This window comes from Nerophis ophidion, linkage group LG26, assembly GCF_033978795.1.
Source record: "Nerophis ophidion isolate RoL-2023_Sa linkage group LG26, RoL_Noph_v1.0, whole genome shotgun sequence".
Classification (NCBI taxonomy): Eukaryota; Metazoa; Chordata; class Actinopteri; order Syngnathiformes; family Syngnathidae; genus Nerophis; species Nerophis ophidion.
The window spans coordinates 6756588-6782847 of NC_084636.1; the positions used below are offsets into that span (position 1 = coordinate 6756588).

At 41.3% G+C, this 26260-nt stretch overlaps 1 protein-coding gene across 1 annotated transcript; it reads left to right on the top strand.

The window, feature by feature from the left end:
* Window positions 1–1370: 1370 nt before the first annotated feature.
* Window positions 1371–26260, top strand: si:ch73-60h1.1 (calcium/calmodulin-dependent protein kinase type IV). Its single transcript, XM_061888672.1, has 11 exons — window positions 1371–1879; window positions 9784–9862; window positions 9955–10017; window positions 10097–10179; window positions 10246–10318; window positions 21161–21251; window positions 21348–21422; window positions 23085–23160; window positions 23264–23390; window positions 23450–23602; window positions 23665–26260. Exons 1-11 carry the CDS (start codon window positions 1773–1775, stop codon window positions 24136–24138), a joined length of 1401 nt encoding a protein of 466 aa, XP_061744656.1. The 5' UTR covers window positions 1371–1772; the 3' UTR covers window positions 24139–26260.

The window sequence follows — 26260 nt, forward strand, 5'->3', positions numbered from 1 at the left end:
TCCTGATGGGTGCTGGTTGGCGCCTTGCATGGCAGCTCCCTCCATCAGTGTGTGAATGTGTGTGTGAATGGGTAAATGTGGAAGTAGTGTCAAAGCGCTTTGAGTACCTTGAAGGTAGAAAAGCGCTATACAAGTACAATCCATTTATCATTTTTTTTATTCATATATATATATACTAAAAATGATGACAGAGGTCTGTAATTTTCATCATAGGTACACTTCAACTGCGAGAGACAGAATGTGAAGAAAAAAAATCCAGGAATTGACATTATAGGAATTTTAAAGAATTTATTTGAAAATTATGGTGGAAAATAAGTATTTGGTCAACCATTCAAAGCTCTCACTGATGGAAGGAAGTTTCGGCTCAAAATCTCACGATACATGGCCCCATTCATTCTTTCCTTAACACGGATCAATCGTCCTGTCCCCTTAGCAGAAAAACAGCCCCAAAGCATGATGTTTCCACCCCCATGCTTCACAGTAGGTGTGGTGTTCTTGGGATACAACTCAGTATTCTTCTTCCTCCAAACAAGACGAGTTGAGTTTATACCAAAATGGATACATGGATGATACAGCAGAGGATTGGGACAATGTCATGTGGTCAGATGAAACCAAAATATAACTTTTTGGTTACTTAATTTCCACCATAATTTACAAATAAATTATTTAAAATTCCTACAATGTGAATTCCTGGATTTTTTTTCACATTCTGTCTCTCACAGTTGAAGTGTACCTATGATGAAAATTACAGACCTCTGTCATCATTTTAAGTGGGAGAACTTGCACAATCATTGGCTGACTAAATACTTTTTTGACCCTCTGATTATATATATATAAATATATATATATATATATATATATTGCATTTTATTTAATGACTTAATTGAGTTTACAACCCCCTGATTCTGTTTTGTACTGTTATTGTACTTATTTTGACTATTATTATTATTCCTCAATTGTTTGTAAATGAATAAATAAAGGCTTATAAAAATGTAATTACTCCTGTACTAACACTACTTATTATACAAAACAAACAAATGTCGTTTTTATTTGTATGATGTATTTTCTTTATATTTTCTGTTCATGTAAAATGAACACACTAAGTGGAAATCATGACAACACTACTACCAAAGAAGAAGAAATGTTCCCAAATATTTACTTGCGCCCCCAGCGGCCATTTGAGGTTGTACACAAACTCGTGACGTTACCGTGTCGATGGAGTGGCGCGCGGTGGTAATAATAATACAGTAATAATAATAACGAGTGTAAAAATAGCTGTTTTGTGTCATAAAATGACTAAGAAGCGTAAGTTAGAGTGGTTCTCGCGTGTTTTGCTGGGTGAATGAGCGACATTGTAACCGTCCAATGGCAAGCGCGTTGCCAGGGGGCGGGGCTAAAGGATTACCGCCGCAGCCTCTCCGCAGATCCAGCCAACATCTGGAGCATCTTTCCCTCAGCAGAACCGCGTTGTTGCCGAGCACAGCCCGCCCGGACAGGACCTGGACCTGGTCTGGAGGCAGCCTCGCTAAATCCCAGACCAGGAGGAGGACGATGGACCGTGCGAAACCGACACCTGAGCCGTTCTAGGCCCAAATGGACGCTATATAACCTGGATTGAGTTTTGAGTCTGGAATAAACCCTCGGCGTTCGGAGGCTCAAACGGATTAAACGAAACCGAATTGATCGGAATTCCGCTCAGGATTAGGCTGATCCTGGTTTCAAGTGGACTAGCTCCGCCTGGTCCCGGACACAGTTCTGGTTGTGTGGTCACCATGCCGACGTCCCGGCCCGGTTCGGAGCCGGTGGAGTTCTGGGTGGACGGTTCTCGGAGGGACGGGACGGTGGAGGAGTTTTACACCCTGAGTTCCGAACTGGGCAGGTCTGGGCCGCACACACACACACACGTTTTGTTTGGGAGTGCGTTCAATGACAGTCGGATATTTGACGCTCGTCGTTGTTATTATTATTATTAGCGCACAACAACAACAACATGCGGGTGACACACGCTCGCGGCACAGACGGCGTGACGTCACAGAGGGGGCGGAGTCACTTAAAAGCCTACTGAAATGAGATTTTCATATTTAAACGGGGATAGCAGGTCCATTCTATGTGTCATACTTTATCATTTCGCGATATTGCCATATTTTTGCCGAAAGGATTTAGTTGAGAACATCGACGATGAAGTTCGCAACTTTTGGTCGCTAATTAAAAAAAAGCCTTGCCTTTACCGGAAGTAGCAGACGATGTGCGCGTGACGTCAAGGTTTGTGGAGCTCCTCACATTGTTCACAATCATGGCCACCAGCAGCGAGAGCGATTCGGACCGAGAAAGCGACAATATCCCCATTAATTTGAGCGAGGATGAAAGATTTGTGGATGAGGAAAGTTAGAGTGAAGCACCGGCAGTGGGACCGTTTCAGATGTAATTAGACACATTTACTAGGATGATTCTGGAAGATCCCTTATCTGCTTATTGTTTTAATAGTGTTTTAGTGAGATTGTAAAGTCATACCTGAAAGCCAGTGTCTCTCAGAGAAGCCAAAGAGCTGTCACCTCAAATTTCTTCCCCCCGGTAGACATTTGGCATGACAGCCCCTCTAATGCCTGAAAGACCCCAATGAGGGCATGACAATACCAAGTTATATGACTCTTAAGGGTTACGGCTGCAAAATCAGCAAAGAAAAAATAGCTTGAAAGGTTAGCATGCTGGAATGCAAATATTTTTTCCTCACTGTTATTTTTCACCGGCGACAATCAGCCAATTACAATGCTTTTAAAACAGGCAGCTGTGTGGGCTGCTTTAAGCAAGTTATATGACTCTTTTAAGGGTTGTAGCTGCAAAATTTGCGAAGGAAAAATAGCTTGAAAGGTTAGCATGCTGGAATGCTAATATTTTTTCCTCACTGATATTTTTTACCAATGACAATCAGCCAAATATAATGCTTTTAAAACAGGCAGCTGTGTGGGCTGTTTTTAGGTCCTTCCACCCTCATTGGGGTCCTTCAGGAATTAGAGGGGCTGTCACGCCAAATGTCTTCCGTGGGGAAGGTATTTGTAGGGGGGAAGAAATTTGGCGTGACACAGCCAAGATCACAGCTGCCTTTTTGGGCTGCAGGAGGAAGTCCCATAATCCACTGAAGTCTCCGGTAAGAGCCGACTTAATATCACAATTTCCCCATCCAAATACTTGCTGGTTGACGTAGAGAAACATGTTCGCTTGACCGCTCTGTGTTAAAGCTTCACAACAAACAAAGAAACACCGGCTGTGTTTCGGTTGCTAAAGGCAGCTGCAATCCATTGCTTTCCACCAACAGCATTCTTCTTTGACGTCTCCATTATTATTTGAACAAATTGCAAAAGATTCAGCAACACAGATATCCAAACGGTTCACGCGTGTAACAGTGCTCGTGAATGAACGAATGAATAAATTACAGACTTCACCACCCGGCCTCAGTAAAACACGTAATGTGGGTCATTAGCGGGAAACCAAGAGGCCACGCCCCCTTGTTTATACAGGAAAGGCTCCTATTTTAAAGTGAAATTAATGATGTCAATGCTAAATTGCATAAAGTGATTAAGTATACTGTCGCTAGGCCTGTTGGCAGGTGTGCTGTTGCCAGGGAGACCAGTCAGGCCTGCACGGGTGTGAATGTGTGATATCTTTCCTCCATCTGGTACTCACACACACACACACTTTCTTGTATTTCTTACTTTCTGGACACCACCGAAAAATACCTACCTCTTTAGGATCGCCCTTTGTAGATATATAAAGATTTGTATTTACAAATCTTGTTTCCATATGAGTTGGGAAATTGTGTTAGATGTAAATATAAACGGAATACAATGATTTGCAAATCCCTTTCAACCCATATTCAGTTGAATATGCTACAAAGACAAAATATTTGATGTTCAAACTCAAACTTTATTTTTTTTTTGCAAATCATAGTTAACTTAAAATTCATGGCATCAACACGTGCCTAAGTAGTTGGGAAAGGGCATGTTCACCACTGTGTTACATCACCTTTTCTTTTAACAACACTCAATAAACGTTTGGGAACTGAGGAAACTAATTGTTGAAGCTTTGAAAGTGGAATTCTTTTCCCATTCTTGTTTTATGTAGAGCTTCAGTTGTTCAACAGTCCGGGGTCTCCGCTGTCGTATTTTACGCTTCATAATGCACCACACATTTTTGATGGGAGACAAGTGTGGACTGCAGGCGGGCCAGGAAAGTGGCCGCACTCTTTTTTTACGAAGCCACGCTGTTGTAACACGTGCTGAATGTGGCTTGGCATTGTCTTGCTGAAATAAGCAGGGGCGTCCATGAAAAAGATGACAACATATGTTGTTCCAAAACCTGTATGTACTTTTCAGCATTAATGGTGCCTTCACAGATGTGTAAGTTACCCATGCCTTGGGCACTAATGCACCCCCATACCATCACACATGCTGGCTTTTCAACTTTGCGTCGATAACATTCTGGAATGGCTCGCTTCCCCTTTGGTCCGGATGACACGAAGTCGAATATTTCCAAAAACAATTTCAAATGTGGACTCGTCAGACCACAGAACACTTTTCCACTTTACATCAGTCCATCTTAGATGATCTCGGGCCCAGAGAAGCCGGCGGCGTTTGTGGATGTTGTTGATAAATGGCTTTCGCTTTGCATAGTAGAGCTTTAACTTGCACTTACAGATGTAGCGACAAACTGTATTTAGTGATAGTGGTTTTCTGAAGTGTTCCTGAGCCCATGTGGTGATATCCTCTAGAGATTGATGTCGGTTTATGATACAGTCTGAGGTCACGGTCATTCCATGTTGGTTTCCGGCCATGCCGCTTACGTGGAGTGATTTCTCCAGATTTTCTGAACCTTTTGATGATATTATGGACCGTAGATGTTGAAATCCCTCAAATTCTTGCAATTGCACTTTGAGAAACGTTGTTCTTAAACTGTTTGACTATTTGCTCATGCAGTTGTGGACAAAGGGGTGTACCTCGCCCCATCCTTTCTTGTGAAAGACTGAGCATTTTTTGGGAAGCTGTTTTTATACCCAATCATGGCACCCACCTGTTCCCAATTAGCCTGCACACCTGAGGGATGTTCCAAATAAGTGTTGATGAGCATTCCTCAACTTTATCAGTATTTATTGCCACCTTTCCCAACTTCTTCGTCATGGTTTGCTGGCATCAAATTCTAAAGTTAATGATAATTTGCAAAAAAAAAAGTTTATCAGTTTGAACATCAAATATGTTTTCTTTGTAGCATATTCAACTGAATATGGGTTGAAAAGGATTTGCAAATCATTGTATTCTGTTTATATTTACATCTAACACAATTTCCCAACTCATATGGAAACGGGGTTTGTACAAGAACACACACACACACCTTGTTGTATTTTCTACCTTCATGAGACTTCATGCCTACCTCTTTAGGACCACCCATACTTGCCAACCTTGAGACCGCCAAATTCGGGAGATGAGGGGGGTTGGGGGTGTGGTTTGGAGGGGCGGAGTTGAGGTGCAGGCAGCATACCTCTTCCCTTTCGAGCTTGGAACTTCCAAGCGTATTTCTTCTTCTTACTCGTCATCGCCATGTCTCTTCTTCGTTCTTCTGCTTCGTCTCCTTCTTGTGTGTGCAGTTGTGCACTGAGCTCCAAAAGCCGTAGATGTTGTTGTGGCGTCTTGGAAGAGTTAGTGCTGCAAAGGATTCTGGGTATTTTTTGTTCGGTTGTGTTCATGTCGTGTTACGGTACGGATGTTCTCCCGAAATGTGTTTGTCATTCTTGTTTGGTGTGGGTTCACAGTGTGGCGCATATTCATAACAGTGTTAAAGTTGTTTATACGGCCACCCTCAGTGTGACCTGTATGGCTGTTGACCGAGTATGAAGCATTCCCGTGTGTGTGCTTTAAATCAACGTTTTCATTAAACCAGTTAAAAGATCATATAATGTGTCAGGCCATTGTTAAACCCGTCCAACGCTACATTACTATGTGACTGGGCCGGCCCGCTCTTTAAATGGAAGAAAAGCGGACGCCTGGATAGCATGCGGCTGTTAATGGGTGAAGGTTTTAGGTGAGAGAGGACGCTAAAGGCAGTGCCTTAAAGGCATGCCCCCAATATTGTTGTCCGGGTGGAAATCGGGAGAAATTCGCGATAATGGTTACCCCGGGAGCTTTTCGGGAGGGGCACTGAAAATCGGGAATCTCCCGGGAAGATCGGGATGGTTGGCAAGTATGGCACCACCCTTTCTAGATATATAAAGTTTGGTTTTTACAACATTAAATGCCTACTGAAATGAGATTTTCTTATTTAAACGGGGAGAGCAGGTCCATTCTATGTGTCATACTTGATCATTTCGCGAGATTGCCATATTTTTGCTGAAAGGATTTAGTAGAGAACATCCACGGTAAAGTTCGCAACTTTTGGTGCTGATAAAAAAGCCTTGCCTGTACCGGAAGTAGCAGACGATGTGCGCGTGACGTCACGGGTTGTGGAGCTCCTCACATCTGAACATTGTTACCAATCATGGCCACCAGCAGCAAGAGCGATTCGGACTGAGAAAGCGACGATTTCCCCATTAATTTGAGCGAGGATGAAAGATTCCTGGATGAGGAAAGTTAGAGTGAAGGACTACACACAAAAAAAGACTATACAGTGGGAGCGATTCAGATGTTATTAGACAAATTTACCAGGATAATTCTGGAAAATCCCTTATCTGCTTATTGTGGTACTAGTGTTTTAGTGAGCTTATATGGTCGTACCTGTACAACCTGAAGGTTGGCCCCGCACCTTTCTTCAGCACCAGTCGACGGGTGGTGGCGATGCCCATCTCTGCCCTTCGCAAGGGACCCTCTTCGAAACACGATCTTTCGAATTGATCACTGCATAATACACTGTACTTTGTGTGTGTGGTCCAATCCAACCGTGTTCGCTTGACCGCTCTGTTCCATACTAAAGCTTCACCGTCATCTTTCGGGAATGTAAACAGTTAGGAAACACCGGCTGTGTTTGTGTCGCTAAAGCCGGTCGCAATACACCGCTTCCCACCTACAGCTTTCTTCTTTGACGTCTCCATTATTCATTGAACAAATTGCAAAAGATTCAGCAACACAGATGTCCAGAATACTTTGGAATTATGCGATGAAAACAGACAACTTATAGCTTGGAACGATGCTGGAACGAAATGTCCTCTACAATGCGTGACGTCACGCATACTGTGACGTTTCCGCAGGATACTTCGGCGCGAAATTTAAAATTGCAATTTAGTAAACTAACCCGGCCATATTGGCATGTGTTGCAATGTTAATATTTCATCATTGATATATAAACTATCAGACTGCGTGGTCGGTAGTAGTGGGTTTCAGTAGGCCTTTAAAATTTTTGCACAGACTTGTTATTTCATATGTTGACCAGAAAGGGAGCACTTTTAAAAGCAGTACATTTGGAAAAAAATCCCTCCTTTTTGGAACCACCCTACTTTTAATAGTGTCCACCACCAGGGGTGCTAATGAGACATTCTCTATTAGATGCAATGTTTTCCTGTATTGGGTTCATGATTCATGCACTATCAACACCGTGTATGGTGCGGATGGTGGTCTGCTGACTTCGACTGCGGAAGTTGTGGATCGATGGAGGGAATACTTCGAAGACCTCCTCAATCCCACCAACACGTCTTTGTTTGAGGAAGCGGTGCCTGGGGAATATAGTAGTGGATTCTCCTATTTCTGGGGCTGAGGTCGCTGAGGTAGTTAAAAAGCTCCTCGGCGGCAAGGCCCCGGGGGGGGATGAGATCCGCCCGGACTTCCTTAAGGCTCTGGATGCTGTGGGGCTGTCTTGGTTGACAAGACTCTGCAGCATCGCGTGGACATCGGGGGCGGTACCTCTGGATTGGCAGACCGGGGTGGTGGTCCCTCTCTTTAAGAAGGGGGACCGGAGGGTGTGTTCCAACTATCGTGGGATCACACTCCTCAGCCTTCCCGGTAAGGTTTATTCAGGTGTACTGGAGAGGAGGCTTCGCCGGATAGTCGAACCTCGGATTCAGGAGGAACAGTGTGGTTTTCGTCCAGATCGTGGAACTGTGGACCAGCTCTATACTCTCGGCAGGGTTCTTGAGGGTGCATGGGAGTTTGCCCAACCAGTCTACATGTGCTTTGTGGACTTGGAGAAGGCATTCGACCGTGTCCCTCGGGAAGTCCTGTGGGGAGTGCTCAGAGAGTATGGGGTATCGGACTGTCTTATTGTGGCAGTCCGCTCCCTGTATGATCAGTGCCAGAGCTTGGTCCGCATTGCTGGCAGTAAGTCGGACACGTTTCCAGTGAGGGTTGGACTCCGCCAAGGCTGTCCTTTGTCACAGATTCTGTTCATAACTTTTATGGACAGAATTTCTAGGCGCAGCCAAGGCGCTGAGGGGTTCCGGTTTGGTGGCCACGGGATTAGGTCTCTGCTTTTTGCAGATGATGTGGTCCTGATGGCTTCATCTGGCCGGGATCGTCAGCTCTCACTGGATCGGTTCGCAGCCGAGTGTGAAGCGACCGGAATGAGAATCAGCACCTCCAAGTCCGAGTCCATGGTTCTCGCCCGGAAAAGGGTGGAGCGCCATCTCCGGGTTGGGGAGGAGACCCTGCCCCTAGTGAAGGAGTTCAAGTACCTAGGAGTCTTGTTCACGAGTGGGGGAAGAGTGGATCGTGAGATCGACAGGCGGATCGGTGCGGCGTCTTCAGTAATGCGGACGTTGTATCGATCCGTTGTGGTGAAGAAGGAGCTGAGCCGGAAGGCAAAGCTCTCAATTTACCGGTCGATCTACGTTCCCATCCTCACCTATGGTCATGAGCTTTGGGTCATGACCGAAAGGATAAGATCACGGGTACAAGCGGCCGAAATGAGTTTCCTCCGCCGTGTGGCGGGTCTCTCCCTTAGAGATAGGGTGAGAAGCTCTGCCATCCGGGAGGAACTCAAAGTAAAGCCGCTGCTCCTTCACATCGAGAGGAGCCAGATGAAGTGGTTCGGGCATCTGGTCAGGATGCCACCCGAACGCCTCCCTAGGGAGGTGTTTAGGGCACGTCCAGCTGGTAGGAGGCCACGGGGAAGACCCAGGACACGTTGGGAAGACTATGTCTCCCGGCTGGCCTGGGAACGCCTCGGGATCCCCCGGGAAGAGCTAGACGAAGTGGCTGGAGATAGGGAAGTCTGGGCTTCCCTGCTTAGGCTGCTGCCCCCGCGACCCGACCTCGGATAAGCGGAAGATGATGGATGGATGGATGGATGGGTTCATGATTTATGTCCTAACTTGTTCACCAGCCCGAATATGGAAGGTCAGCTTTTAGTTATTTTTTTTTGTTTGTAATTGGTTTTTAATCTTCATTATTTACTTCAAGTTATTACAGTATGTCTCTGTATACATATTTATTATTTATTTTTTTAAATACATTTTTTGGCCAAAAGGGGCGCTTTTCAATTTCTTACACACACTTGTTACTTCACATGTTGACCAGAGGGGGAGCACTTTTAAAACCGACACGTTTGAAAAATCCCTCCCTTTTGGGACCACCCTCATTTTGATAGATGTCACCAGCAGGGGTGCTAATGAGACATTGTCTATTTGATGCAATGTTATTGGGACCGTGATTCCACCTCCTCATATGGAAGCTACTTTTCCTTCATGTCTCAAGAAGGGTAGAAATACAAGAACACACTGTCACACACACACACACACACACACACACACACTCACAAGCAGGTGGTCATGTGTCGTGTGATTTACGTGACGCTGTCGTCGTCTGGCTGCAGAGGAGCGACGTCCATCGTGTATCGCTGCGAAGAAAAAGAGAAGAAGAAGCCGTACGCCGTCAAAGTCCTGAAGAAAACGGTCAGTGGTCTGGATGGAGAAACTGGAGGTCAGAGGTCATGACCTTTGACACACACACACACACAATACTCACACTGCTTTTGCTGTGGCAGATCGACAAGAAGATTGTTCGGACGGAAATCGGCGTCCTGCTGCGCCTCTCCCACCCAAACATCGTAAGTCCCGCCTTTCCCGGGCGGATACCACTTCCTGTTGGATGGCGAGCGTGACGCTTCTCCCCGTTTGCTCCCCCAGATCCAGCTCAAAGAGATCTTTGAGACGGACACGGACATCGCCCTGGTTCTGGAGCTGGTGACCGGAGGGGAGCTCTTTGACAGGTGAGCAGGTCAAACCACTTTTCTTTTTTTTTTTATCGCATTAACTTGACGACTGCGCTCTGGCAGGATCGTGGAGCGCGGCTACTACAGCGAGAGAGACGCCGCCCACGTCATCAAGCAGATCCTGGAGGCCGTGGCGGTAAGGGGGGGGGGGGTCTTCTTCAGGGCTACACCGGGAAAATACATTCAAGGCATCGATTCATTCCATTACAAAAAATATTCCCTTTATATTCTATTGCTTCGATTGACCTGTTAAAGAGCGCACCAGGTTGACAAAGAAGGTAGACAAACCGTCACTTTGGTGAGTTCAAGGACCGCCAAAATTAGTAGGACAAATGGATGTTCACCAAATAGTGTCATCAGTGCAGCATACACACAAACATAGTAAAAAAGTGGTAGTTCTGTCATGTTTGTCCTCAAACAAAAAACATACTAAAACAAACAAAAAAGGTTTCTAACCACAAATTAGTAGTGTTTAGAGCAGGGGTCACCAACACAGTGCCCGTAAGGACCAGATGAGTCGCCCGCTGGCCTGTTCTAAAAATAGCTCAAATAGCAGCACTTACCAGTGAGCTGCCTCTATTTTTTAAGTTGTATTTATTTACTAGCAAGCTGGTCTCGCTTTGCTCGACAATTTTAATTCTAAGAGAGACAAAACTCAAAATAGAATTTGAAAGACGTGGTCTTCACTTGTTTAAATAAATTCCTTTTTTTTTTTACTTTGCTTCTTATAACTTTCAGAAAGACAATTTTAGAGAAAAAATACAACCTTAAAAATGATTTTAGGATTTTTAAACACATATACCTTTTTACCTTTTAAATTCCTTCCACTTCTTTCCTGAGAATTTAAATCAATGTTCAAGTATTTTTTTTAATTTATTGTAAAGAATAATAAATACATTTTAAGTTAATTCTTCATTTTAGCTTCTGTTTTTTTGACGAAGAATATTTGTGAAATATTTCTTCAAACTTATTATGTTTAAAATTCAAAACAATTATTCTGGCAAATATAGAAAATCTGTAGAATCAAATTTAAATCTTATTTCAAAGTCTTTTGAATTTCTTTTAAAATTTTTGTTCTGGAAAATCTAGAAGAAATAATGATTTGTCTTTGTTAGAAATATAGCTTGGTCCAATTTGTTATATATTCTAACAAAGTGCAGATTGGATTTTAACCTATTTAAAACATGTCATCAAAATTCTAAAATTAATCCTAATCAGGAAAAATTACTAATGATGTTCCATAAATTCTTTTTTTATTTTTTTCAAAAAGATTGTAATTAGCTAGTTTTTCTATTCTTTTTTTTCGGTTGAATTTTGAAGTCGAAATTGAAATAAACAATTTTTCTAAATGTTATTTTCATTTTTTTTCGTGTTTTTTCCTCTTTTAAACCGTTCAATTAAGTGTTTTTTTCATCATTTATTGTCTACAAAAAACCTTCCGTAAAAGAAAAAAATGTACGACGGAATGACGGACAGAAATACCCATTTTTTTATATATATATTTATTTATTAAAGGTAAATTGAGCAAACTGGCTATTTCTGGCAATTTATTTAAGTGTGTATCAAACTGGTAGCCCTTTGCATTAATCAGTACCCAAGAAGTAGCTCTTGCTTTCAAAAAGGTTGCTGACCCCTGATGTAGACAAAGGAAATGGAGGAAAGACACTGATAACAGTTTTTTTTACTTTAAAACTGTCCTTGCACAATAAATAACAAAAACCTATTGGGATTTATGACTCATAAAGGCCCAAAACATCATAAAGGACCCATCTCACCCTGGGCATAAACTTTTTGAACTGATGCCCTCAGGCAGGAGATACAGGACAATAAAATGCCGGACAAAACGATTTAAGAACACTTTTTACCCGAGGGCAATAGTGTCGCTGAACACAAGATGACAATAATGACTGAGCATGTGAGCTTGGTATTTTTATGTATTTTTATCTATGTTTTTATGTGTTATGAATTTGTGAACTGAATTATATTTATATAGCGCTTTTCTCTAGTGACTCAAAGCGGTTTACATAGTGAAACCCAATATCTAAGTTACATTTAAACCAGTGTGGGTGGCACTGGGAGCAGGCGGGTAAAGTGTCTTGCCCAAGGACACAACAGCAGTGACTAGGATGGCGGAAGTGGGAATCGAACCTGCAACCCCCAAGTTGCTGGCACGGGCACTCTACCAACCGAGCTATACCGCATACAATTTCGTTGTACAATGTACAATGACAATAAAGATATATTCTATTCTATTCTAATCGATTCTATAAGTGTTGAAAGTAAAAAATAATAGTAAAAATAGTGAAAAAAGTAGTAAAAAAAACTAGAAATAAATTGTAAAAATAATCATTCATATGTGTGACTTGTCCGCAGTTTACTTCGCCTTCCGCCCAAATGCAGCGGAGCTAGGCTCCAGCCCCCCCCCATCCCAAAAAGGGACAAGCGGTAGAAAATGGATGGGTGGATAATTCATATGTGACCTTTTTTTTTAACACTTTCAAAGTTGAGGCTTTATGGATGCCTGAAACATTTACAGCAAGGGTGTCAAACTCATTTTAGATGGGGGGCCACATGGAGAAAAATTTACTCCCAAGTGGGCCGCACTGGTAAAATCACGGCACGATAATTTAAAAATAAAGACAACTTCAGATTGTTTTCTTTAACAATAGAACAAGCACATTCTGAAAATGTACAAATTATAATGTTGTTTTTTTTACACTCACATGTTGCGGTTAATAGTATTTTACCTTTATTTGTCGTTATTTATACCTCCTCAATACATTATGTGATAATAGTCATCAGTCAACTCAATGGTGTTCATTTTCAGTCTATCAACATAAAAAAAATATTATCACAATCAACTTACAGGATGTTATTGATGTAGTTTGCTCATTTTCCTTGACTGGTGCACTAAAACATCATGTGGTTTATTTTTTTTTACATATATAGCATAATCTACGGATACAAAGAATTGCTATTGCGACATCTAGTGGACACATTTATAACAGCAGTTTTTTCATTCAAAAATTTCGGCTGATTTTTATACTTAGCAAACTCATCCCGCGGGGCGGATAAAACCTGTTCGCGGGCCTTTATGTCAACAGATAGCTCTGAAGTTGATATATAAATATTTAAGCGTTGAAAGTAAAAATAATATATATTGATATATGACTTATTTTTAACATTTTTATGAGTGGGGGGCCTTTTGGAACCGTGAGACCATTACAGTGATTTTTTTTTAAACTGTCATTGTTTTAAAAAAAATGTTTTTTAACCAAAATAAATGTTGTGATTTTTTTTTTTTACCCATTAAAGGCTCCAATTAATTTACATAAAATAATGAACTTTAAAAAAAAATGGTGTTTTTGTTTTTCTCTTTTTCCTATTTAAAAAAAACATCCATCCATCCATTTTTTACCGCTTGTCCCTTTTGGGGTCGCAAATAAAACATAAAATTGTTTTTAACTTTACGTCAACGAATAGCTCTGAAGATGATTTATCGATATTTAAGTGTTGAAAGCAAAAATAACATATATTGATTTATGACTTATTTTTAACACTTTTATGAGTGGGGGGCCTTTTGGATCCCTGAGACCTTTAGAGTGATTTTTTTTAAACTGTCATTGTTTAAAACATTTTTTTCTAACCAAAATCAATGTTGTTGTGATTTCTTTGTACCCATTAAAGGCTCCAAATAATTTACATAAAATAATCAACTTTTACATTTTTTTTGTGTTTTTCTTTTTCTATTTTTCCTATTCAAACAAACATCCATCCATCCATTTCTTACCGCTTGTCACTTTAGGGGTCGCGCATAAAACATAACTTTTTTTTTTAACTTTATGTCAACGGATAGCTCTGAAGATGATCTATCGATATTTAAGCGTTGAAAGTAAAAATAATATATATTGGTATATGACTTATTTCTAACATTTTTATGAGTGGGGGGTCTTTTGGATCCCTGAGACCTTTAGAGTGATTTTTTTCTTTAAACTGTCATTGTTTAAAAAAAGTATTTAACCAAAATTAATGTTGTGAATTTTTTTTTTTTTTTACCTATTAAAGGCTCCAATTAATTTGCATAAAATATTCCAGTTGGAACATTTTTGGTGTTTTTTTTCCAATTTTTCCTATTTAAAAAAATAAACATCCATCCATCCATTTTCTACTGCTTGTCCCTTTTGGGATCACGCATAAAAAATAACTATTATTCTTTTTAACTTTATGTCAACGGATAGCTCTGGAGTTGATATATAGATATTTAAGCGTTGAAAGTAAAAATGAGATGTATATTGATATATGACTTATTTCTAACATTTTTATGAGTGGGGGACCTTTTGGATTCCTGAGACTTTTAGAGTGATTTAAAAATTTTTTAAAACTGTCTGTTTAAAAAAATATATTGAACCAAAATCAATATTGTTGTGAATTTTTTTTTACCTGTAAAAGGCTAATTTACATCAAATATTCCACTTTGAACATCTTTTGGTGTTTTTTATTTATATTTTTCCAACATAAAAAAAAAAAACACCCATCCATCCAATTATCTACGGCTTGTCCTTTTTGGGGTCGCGCATAAAACTTAATTTATTTATTTTTACCCTATGTCAACGGATAACTCGGAAGTTGATCCGTCTATATTTAAGCGTTGAAAGTAAAAATTATATATGTATATATATATGTATATATATATATATATATATATATATATATATATATATATATATATATATATATATATATATATATATATATTGACTAAAGATGTCCGATGATATCGGACTGCCGATGTGATCGACCGATAAATGCCTTAGAATGTAGTATCGGAAATTATCGGTATCGGTTTCAAAAAGTAAAATGTATGACTTTTTAAAACGCCTCTGTGTACACGGACGTAGGCGAAGTACAGAACACCAATAAACCTTAAAGGCACTGCTTTTGCGTGCCGGCCCAGTCGCATAATATCTACGGCTTTTCACACACACACAGAATTGAATGCAAGGCATACTTGGTCATACAGGTCACACTGAGGGTGGCCGTGTAAACAAATTTAACACTGTTCCAGATATGCGCCACACTGTGAACCCACACCAAACAAGAATGACAAACACATTTCGGGAGAACATCCGCACCGTAACACAACGGAACAAAAACCCAGAACCCCTTGCAGCACTAACTCTTCCGAGACGCTACAATATAGACCCCTCAACCCCGCCCACCTCAACCTCAACCTCCTCATGCTCTCTCAGGGAGAAATTGTAGCAAATTCCAAGCTGCTGTTTTGAGGCATGTTAAAAAAAGATAATGCACTTTGTGACTTCAATAATTAATATGGCATTTTTTTTTTTTTGCATAACTTGAGTTGATTTATTTTGGAAAACCTTGTTACATTGTTTAATGCATCCAGCGGGGCATCACAACAAAATTAGGCATAATATTGTGTTCATTCCACGACTGGCAAAACACAAAATCTGCAACATTTTCCCCCAAAAATATCTCAAAGTGGAATATTTGGAAAATTTGAGATTATAGAATAACTGGAGCCTTAATTTTGGATTTGGATTCATTATTATTTTTTGAGCAATGACACTTAAAAACAAATCACACTAAAATAATTGTGGATCCAAAAGTGTCCTACTCATTAAAGTGTTAAAAAATGTATTATACATTTTTTTTACTGTTTACTTTTAGCACAATAATCTCGAAATCAACTTCAGATATATCCGTCAATTTAAAGTTTTATTGTTGTTTATGTTTTTTGTTTGTTTGTTTTATGCCGTTCTTTAAAAAAAAACAGCTCAGTTTTTTCTATGGCAAAACACAAAATATGCAACATTTTCCCCCCAAAATATCTCAAAGTGGAATATTTGGAAAATTTGAGGTTATAGAATAACTGGAGCCTTAATTTTGGATTTGGATTCATTATAATTTTTTGAGCAATGACACTTAAAAACAAATCACACTAAAATAATTGTGGATCCAAAAGTGTCCTACTCATTAAAGTGTTAAAAAATAAATTATACTTTTTTTTTTTACTGTTTACTTTTAGCACAATAATCTCAAGATCAACTTCAGATATATCCGTCAATTTAAAGTTTTATTGTTGTTTATGTTTCTTGTTTGTTTGTTTTATGCCGTTCTTTAAAAAAAAAACAGCTCGGTTTTTTATATGGCAAAACACAAAATATGCAACATTTTCCCCAAAAAATATCTCAAAGTGGAATATTTGGAAAATTTTAGATTATATAATAACTGGAGCCTTAATTTTGGATTTTGATTCATTATTATTTTTTGAGCAATGACACTTAAAAAAAAATCACACTAAAATAATTGTGGATCCAAAAGTGTCCTACTCATTAACGTGTTAAAAAAGAAAATATAATTTTTTTTTACTGTTTACTTTTAGCACAATAATCTCGAGATCAACTTCAGATATATCCGTCAATTTAAAGTTGTATTGTTGTTTATGTTTTTTGTTTGTTTGTTTGTTTGTTTTATGCCGTTCTTTAAAAAAAAAAAACAGCTTAGTTTTTTATATGGCGAAACACAAAATATGCAACATTTTCCTCCAAAAATATCTCAAAGTGGAATAATTAATGTGACGTAATTGAAGCCTAGAATAGGTCAATAATTCAAAATGACATTGATTTTGATTCATTATTATCTTTTAAAGAAAGAAACAGCCTGCATGGCAGCTTCTTGTTATTAAAGCATTGCAACATTTTCTTGTTACATTTCACCTGTTTGCGCTTTTATACCACTTTTTATGTTTTTCCAATTGTATTTTTAAAATGTGCCGTGGGGCCATTAAAAAATGACCAGCGAGCCACAAATGGCCCCCGGGCCGCACTTTGGACACCCCTGCACTAAAGGTACTAGAATCACCATTTAAGATGCATTAAACGGGTTCCAGAGCCCTTGCTGTGCGTCGAGGTGAGTCTGACTATATCCAGTCGGACAGGTTTCCAGTGAGGGTTGGACCCCGCCAAGGCTGCCCTTTGTCACCCATTCTGTTCATAACTTTTATGGACAGAATTTGTAGGCGCAGTCAAGGTGTTGAGGGGTTCTGGTTTGGTGACCGCGGGATTAGGTCTCTGCTTTTTGCAGATGATGTGGTCCTGATGGCTTCATCTGGCCGGGATCTTCAGCTCTCACTGGATCGGTTAGCAGCGACCGGGATGAGAATCAGCCCCTCCAAGTCCGAGTCCATGGTTCTTGCCTGGGAAAAGGGTGGAGTGCCATCTCCGGGTTGGGGACGAGACCCTGCCCCAAGTGGAGGAGTTCAAGTACCTAGGAGTCTTGTTCACTAGTGAGGGAAGAGTGGATCGTGAGATCGACAGGCGGATCGGTGCGGCGTCTTCAGTAATGCGGACGTTGTACCGATCCGTTGTGGTGAAGAAGGAGCTGAGCCGGAAGGCAAAGCTCTCAATTTACCGGTCGATCTACGTTCCCATCCTCACCTATGGTCATGAGCTTTGGGTCATGACCGAAAGGATAAGATCACGGGTACAAGCGGCCCAAATGAGTTTCCTCCGCCGTGTGGCGGGGCTCTCCCTTAGAGATAGGGTGAGAAGCTCTGCCATCCGAGAGGAGTTCAAAGTAAAGCCGCTGTTCCTCCACATGGAGAGGAGCCAGATGAGGTGGTTCGGGCATCTGGTCAGGATGTCACCCAAACACCTGGTGTTTAGGGCATGTCCGACCGGTAGGAGGCCACGGGGAAGACCCAGGACACGTTGGGAAGACTATGTCTCCCGGCTGGCCTGGGAACGCCTCGGGATCCCCCAGTAAGAGCTAGATGAAGTGGCTAGGGACAGGGAAGTCTGGGCTTCCCTGCTTAGGCTGCTGCCCCCGCGACCCGACCTCGGATAAGCGGAAGATGATGGATGGATGGATGGATGGATGGATGAATGCATTAAACGGGGTGTTTGGAACCTGATCAGGTACATTTTTATAAGGGACATTTTTTTAACGCCCCCCGCCCTGATGTGAATGTTTATTTATTCATCTATCTGTATGTGTGTGTTAAGATAGACCCCCCCCCCCCCCCCCCCCACACACACACACTATTTGAGTAGCAGAAGCTTAGACTTAAAAGTGAATCTGTGGTTCATCCATGATAATGTTTGTTATCTTAGATTGGACTAGGCTCCGCCTCTCCGTTATGACGACTTTCTAAGCATGAAGCACACGCCAACTGCCTGCTGCTGGTGTCGACTTTGAATGGTCAAACATCGACTGTTGTTGTTGTTGTGTTTGCGGGCATCAAGTGTTCTTATGTAACATCATCTACCATCCAGCTGCTCAACAGATTAAAATCACCGAGGATTAAATCTATCTTTCTCTCTCTCTCTCTCTCTCTCCCCCCGCCCCCCAACACACACACACACACACACACACACACACACACACACACACACACACACACACAGATGACCTACATCCCGTGTGTGTGTTGGGATTACCAGTATTGAGTTGTAGAGTTGTATCACATAATTGTGCGTCACCAAAACATTAAAAACTCATTGTTGTGTTTTTCTACACCAAAGGTGTCCAAAGTGTGGCCCGAGTTTTGTTGGCCCGTGGTTTGTTGTTTGAAAAAAAAAAAAAGTAACAATGCAAGAAAAAAAAAGCGCCAAAAAAAGACAATGTAGTGAGAAAAAGCTTAAATTGTGATACTATTTACTAGGGTTGTAAGGTATCACGGTACTATACTAGTACCGTGATACTAATGAAACATATTCGGTACTATACCGCCTCTAAAAAGTACCCTTGCCCCGCTCCTGTCGTCGTGACATTGCTGGTTTTACGAGCAGAGGAGCATGTTCGGCAGCGCACGCACACAGAGTACTTACAAGCAGACACAGTGTGTAGTAGAGATGCGCGGTTTGCAGTCTCATCCGCGGATAAACCGCGGGTCGGGCGGTTGACATGACGAAAAAATAGATTTTAATTAGATTCGGGCGGGTGGCGGTTGAACCATTCGGAAATATTTGATATGCATGGTTCTGTGATCAGTATCTTTCGCCATTCAAAGAGCCATTTAAGACCTGTGTCATAAAGTAACAAAGACATTAAGAGACGCTATTAATCTCTTGAATAACTGCAGGTAGTCACCCAGTTAATAAGTATTAGGGCGTGCTAAGAAGCCATTGACTTTGTCGCCTACTACAACATGTCCGATCTGCTTGTCAGTCCAGCTTCATGTTGTGTGTGGCTTCCGCAGCAACACGCACACGACTGCAAGGCATACTGGGTGACACAGAGTACACTAATGGTTGTGATATAAACAATTTTAACACTCTTAGTAATATGCGCCACGCTGTGAAGCCACACCCAACAAGATTGACAAACACATTTCGGGAGAACATCGTCACAGTAACACAACATAAACGCAACACAACAAATACCCATAATCCTTTGTATCCGTGATACAACCTGAATATATATTCCCCCCCCCCGTGCGTCGATAAGGTGGGCGGGGTAGGGGGCGCAGTTCTGGGTATTTACCCAGAACCCCTTGCAGCACACCTCTTCCGGTACGCTACAATATACACCCCCCGTTATACCCCCTCAACCCCGCCCACCTCAACCTCCTCATGCTCTCTCAGGGAGAGCATGTCCCAAAGTCCAAGTTGCTGTTTTGAGGCATGTTAAAAAAAAATAACGCACTTTGTGACTTCAATAATAAATATGGCAGCGCCATGTTGGCATTTTTTTTTCCATAACTTGAGTTGATTTATTTCAGAAAACCTTGGTACATTGTTTAATGCATCCAGCGGGGCATCACAACAAAATTAGTTAATTCCACGAGTGTATATATCAGTGTTAGTTGGAATTGGTAATTTAGAGTCAGACAATATCGGAATATCGGCAAAAAAACCATTATCGGACATCTCTATATGAATGTAATGAAATTGCTGAAGACCTTTGTATTTGTGTTGTTTAACTCTGGTGATTGAAACTGGTTGAATACATGTAGCGCTGAATTTGACCAGCAGAGGGCGACAAAGCTATGCCTTAGATTTGTGTTAAACCACATGTGTGCAATGTTTGCTTTGTGTATTTGTCAGGCTTGCCACTGACAGTTTGTTTGTTTTTTAGTTTTTCCTCTGTGGGTTTAGTATTTCCTGTCCTTAGTTCCTGTCAGCACTCTTATTTTGGTTCAGCTTCCTGTTTGTCTCCGAGTGCTTTGTTTCCCTTCAGATGCGGCTGCTGGCGTCAATCAGTCCGCTCCTATTTGTACCTGCTTTGTCTTCCAGTCAGTGCTGAATTATTGATTTGTCGATGTCACTTCTTGTCATATACTAACGCTCCTGTCGTGTCGTACCTTGTCGTGTCTTTGTAGCGTAGCGGTAAGCTATATTCGTTTGATGTTTGTAGCTTACTGTTTTTTGTTCCCTGCTTCCAGTTTGTTCTTTCATTTTACAAGTATGACTTCTGTTTCCAGCTAGATAGCTGTTAGCTTCCACGCTGGGCCTTTTGTTTGTTATCCACCCATGTGCGCGCTTTTTGTTTGACCCCTTTGTTTGTTTTTGTCTTAGTATTTGAATTAAATCATGTTTTCCTGCAAAATGCCTCCCTCCTTCTCTGCATCTTGAGGTTCAACACCAAATAACTCTGACAGTATAAAAAGTAAACCTTTTGTTTTGTTCATGTAACATACACAATGGACGTTATACTTTTCCAATGTTTATATTTTCAGTCTTACAAACCGACATAAAGGAAGACGTACAGAGAAATACAACTATGGAAGAAAAACAATGCAAAAGGAGGAACATCCACTTAACTTGTTAACTACCTGTCTGGCTGCACACGCTGGAGAGGGGTAGCAAGGGCAGAATAATGAACTTGTTGACGGTGCAGCAGTGAAAGCTGGTGTGTTTACTTTGTAAATAAGTCAAAGGAATAGAACTTCCTAAAGAAACATCCACATGTTGATGTTTGGCCCCTGAGACCTTGGGCTGTGTGTGTGTTTCAGTATTTACACGAGAACGGCGTCGTGCATCGCGACCTCAAACCAGAGAATTTACTCTACGCCGACCTTTCGCTGGACGCGCCGCTCAAGATTGGTATGTGGCGCCTGCGCTGTCGTCATGGCAACCACACACACACACACACACACACACACACACACACGCAACGTTTGTGAATGTGTTGTCTTTCAGCCGACTTTGGTCTTTCTAAAATAATCGATGATCAGGTGACCATGAAGACTGTGTGTGGGACACCAGGGTACTGTGGTGAGTACACTACTACACACTAATAGTACACTGGCCTAATACTACCAATAGTATATTCCATATGCTGTAATAGTACTAGTAGTGTGCTCTATATGGTGTAGTAGTAGTATTAGTAGTATACTCTATACGCTGTAGTAGTAGTACTAGTAATAGCATACTGTATATGCAGTAGTAGTACTAATAGAATACTGTATACAATATACTGCACAATGAGTACACGGTATATGATGTAGTAGTAGTAGTAATAATATAGCATACTGTATATGCTATAGTAGTACTAATAGTACACTGTATACAATATCCTCTAGTAGTAGTACATGGTATATGATGTAGTAGTAATAGTAATAATAATAACATACTGTATATGCTGTAGTAGTAGTACTAATAGTATACTGTATACCAGTGGTCCTCAACCACCGGGCCGCAGCTCGATTGGTCCTGGGCCGCAGAATTTTTTTAAATTAATTTTTTTTTTTTTTTTTAATTAAATCATCATAAAAAACACGAGATACACTTACAATTAATGCACCAACCCAAAAAAAACTCACTTTTTCATGACAAAGAAAAAAATAAAAAATTAAAAAAATAACATAAAAAAAAAAAAAACCTCCACCCCAACAAATTATCAAGCGTTGACCGGTCTGCAGCTACAAAAAGGTTGGGGACCACAGCTGTATGCAATATCCTGTCATAGTAGTACACAGTATATGATGTAGTAGTAAAAGTAATAGCATACTGTATATGCTGTAGTAGTACTAATAGTATACTATAAACAGTATCCTGTAGTAGTAGGACACGGTATATGATGTAGTAGTAATAGTAATAGCATACTGTATATGCAGTAGTAGTACTAATAGTATACTGTGTACAGTATACTGTAGTAGTAGTACACGGTATATGATGTAGTAGTAAAAGTAATAGCATACTGTATATGCTGTAGTAGTACTAATAGTATACTGTAAACAGTATCCTGTTGTAGTAGTACACGATATATATGGTGTTGTAGTAAATGTAATAGCATACTGTATACAGTATGCTGTAGTAGTACTAATAATATACTGTAAACAGTATCCTGTAGTAGTAGGACACGGTGTATGATGTAGTAGTAAAAGTAATAGCATACTGTATATGCAGTAGTAGTACTAATAGTATACTGTATACAATACCCTGTAGTAGTAGTACACAGTATATGATGTAGTAGTAAAAGTAATAGCATACTGTATATGCAGTAGTAGTACTAATAGTATACTGTAAACAGTATCCTGTAGTAGTAGTACACGGTATATGATGTAGTAGTAATAGTAATAGCATACTGTATATGCAGTAGTAGTACTAATAGTATACTGTAAACAGTATCCTGTAGTAGTAGTACACGGTATATGATGTAGTAGTAGTAGTAGTAATAGTAAGAGCATACTGTATATGCTGTAGTAGTACTAATAGTATACTGTATACAATATCCTGCAGTAGTAGTACACGGTATATGATGTAGTAATAGCATACTGTATATGCTGTATTAGTACTAATAGTATACTGTATACAGTATCCTGTAGTAGTAGTACACGGTATATGTAGTAGTAGTAGTAGTAGTAGTAGTAGTAGTAGTAGTAGTAGCCACTCCCCCTGGTTGCCAGGTGGTCACATGACATATTTTGTTTTGAGCTCCTGAGATCCTTCGAGGGAACGCATACGGCCCAGAAGTGGACATGTGGTCAGTGGGCGTCATCCTCTACATCCTGTGAGTCACTTCCTGTCACACACACACACACACACACACACACACACACACACACACACACACACACACGCAGAGTGGTGACAGTAACGCGGTGCTATTGCAGGCTGTGCGGCTTCGAGCCCTTCTTCGACCCGCGCGGGGACCAGTACATGTACAGTCGCATCCTCAACTGCGACTACGAGTTTGTCTCGCCCTGGTGGGACGACGTGTCGCTGAACGCCAAAGATCTGGTCAGTCTCATTGGTCATGTGACGGTGCGTGGGCGCGGTCGCTGACGATGTCGTCGCAGGTGAGCAAGCTGATCGTGTTGGACCCTCGCAAGCGCCTGAGCGTGCGCCAGGCGCTGCAGCACCCGTGGGTGCTGGGCAAGGCGGCGCGCTTCTCGCACATGGACACCACCCAGAGGAAGCTGCAGGAGTTCAACGCTCGCCGCAAACTGAAGGTGAGGAGCTCGCACGCAACGTGCTCACCTGTCTTACGTCACATGACCTCGCTCTGCCACAGGCGGCCATGAAGGCCGTGGTGGCCACCAGCCGGATGCACGAGGGCTCGCGGCGTCGCACCGACAGCTGCGAGATGGCGGCGTCGGCGACGTCACGGCAGAGCAGCGTGCAACAGGACCCGCCTCCTGAGACTACGGAGCCCACCCCCAAAGACAAGGAGGCCACGCCCTCAGACAGTCAAACCACGCCTACGGACAAAAGGAGCTCCTCCCCTTCTCGCAGCCCCGAACCGCTCAAGCTGGACGCTCCTCCCACTGAGCCCGCCCCCTCCCGACCGCCGCTGCGGACCGACGGGCTGCGGCAGGCGTCTGTCGTCACCAAGTCCATGCTGGTCTCGCCCAGACCTCCTCAGAAAAGCTACTCGGTGGTCCTCCCCGCAACGAGGGCTCAGGCCACGCCCCCCAGTCCCAACAGCCTCAGCAATGGCTATGCATCAGGGGCGGAGCCTGCCAGTAAGACCTCCCACTGCCAATGAGCCCCTTTAGCTCGGCTCCCTCGCACAGAGACGCTAACAGAGAAGCTTCCAGAAGAAAGCACTGCATGGACGCTAGCTACTTATGTAAATATACTTTAGCTTCACGGACATTTAATTTGACTTCAAAGTGCATGAAATCATATCAAATAACATAATATATCACCTTGGCTGACGCTGTCAGTTTATGTTTTAAAGCAGGGGTGTCCAAACTTTTTCTACAGAGGGCCGCACACGGAAACATTTAAGCATGCGGGGCCCATATTGATATTTTTCATTTTCAAACCATAACAAAATATATGGATTTTTTTTTTTTTATCCTTAGGGCTGCTGGGGAGCATAGAGGGTCACAGTCACTAAAATGTTACAAATAAGTCAAATTGTTATTATTTTTATTTTATTTAATGCTTACAGTAAATTTCTATATCAATTTGAGGTTGATATAAAGTAAAACAAGGTTTTATGCCTTTTCTGTCAAAGACAACTTAGTTTTTTATAGTAAAACTGAAATATGCAGTATTTAGATGGTATTTATAGTACTTTATTGATTCCTTCAGGAGAGTTCCTTTATTTAGCAATTAAAGCCCTCAAAGATCAATAATGCAGGACACCATTGATTTTAATTATTTAATATTTTGGAGTAATCACAGTGAAAAGTTAAATAAAATATTACTAAATATATTTGAGCTCCGAAAGGTTCCCCACTCAAAAAGTGATGCATTTTCATTAGTTTCTTTTTTACTTTTAGCACTTAAATTTCAAGATCAACTTCCGATATATCCGTCGATTTTAAGTTTGAACTTTGTTTTATGCTCTTTTGTCAAAACTTTGATGTTTTTATATGGCAACCACACAACACACCGTATTTCCTTGAATTGTCGCCGGGGAGCTAATTAATTTAAAACCTCTTCTCACTCCTGCGCTTACCAAAAGCATGCGGTAAAAGTAAGCACGCGCTAATTATTTTAAAACCTCTTCTCACTCCGCCAGTTACCAAAGGCATGCAGTAAAAATTTGAGTGTGATGTAAGCTTGGACCTTAAATCCTACTGAACAGCTCTCAATCTTCTTCCATTTATGCGATTTCAAATTACCGGTATGGAAATCAGCCTCCTCCATTTTGAAAATGATGACAGGGGAAGTGTCACTCGTGACGTGACGAGTTTGACCAGGCGGTAAAACTAAGCATGTGCTAATTATTTTGCGAAGCGAGTTTGACCCGGCAGTAATTCAAGGCAGGTGCATACTATATACGTACACTGCGGCAATTCAAGGAAATACGGTATGCAATATTTTTTCTACATAAAACATTTTAAAGTGATCATTTTTAAGTATTAATTCATTATAACATAGATTTTTTTTTGTCCTTTTTTTTTTGAGCAATGGAAAAAAAAAAAACGGCCTGCATGGCAGCTTTGTGTCAACATTGCCACTTTTTCTCATTAGATTTCACCTCATTCCACTTTTAAAAAAAAAATGTTTTTTCATTTTTGCAATACTATCAATTTTGCAATTTTTGCAGAATATGTGGCGGGTCGGTAAATGATTAGCTGCGGGCCGCACTTTGGACACCCCTGTTTTAAAGGTTACGCTTCTTTAAAAGATTGTATTCTTGACGCCATGGTTAGCACATTAGCGTTTAGCTTAGCCTCAGCGCTCACTCTGAGGCCCAACAGCAACTTTTCGTGGTCTCGTTTGTCGTGTTTCCCGTCACCTTCTGACGCTCATCTTGGCTTTCCTTAGCTTAGCAGACGTCCGGTTCCGGGAGACTTCCTGGTTGCGTGGCGGCGGGTGCTGCTGATGTAAACAGGAAGTCTTTGTAAACAAGAATGACTTCTTGTTCCATTTTCAAAATTACTTTAGCATAGCTTCACTTTAGCCACATTTGATGCCTGGCTAATTTCCTCGGCGTGTTTGGAACACTTCCTGTTTACAATGACAACCACTTGGACTTACTGACGCATGCTGGTTCGCATATCGTTAGCAACATGCCCTTGTGTCATTGGTCACATGACTTCCTGCTTAGCTACACGTTTGCATGCAGAGGCGTTGGGGTAAATAGTGTTTCTGTGTGGTCACATGACACAGACGGGAAGTGACAGCAGTAAAGTTTCCATCATTACAAA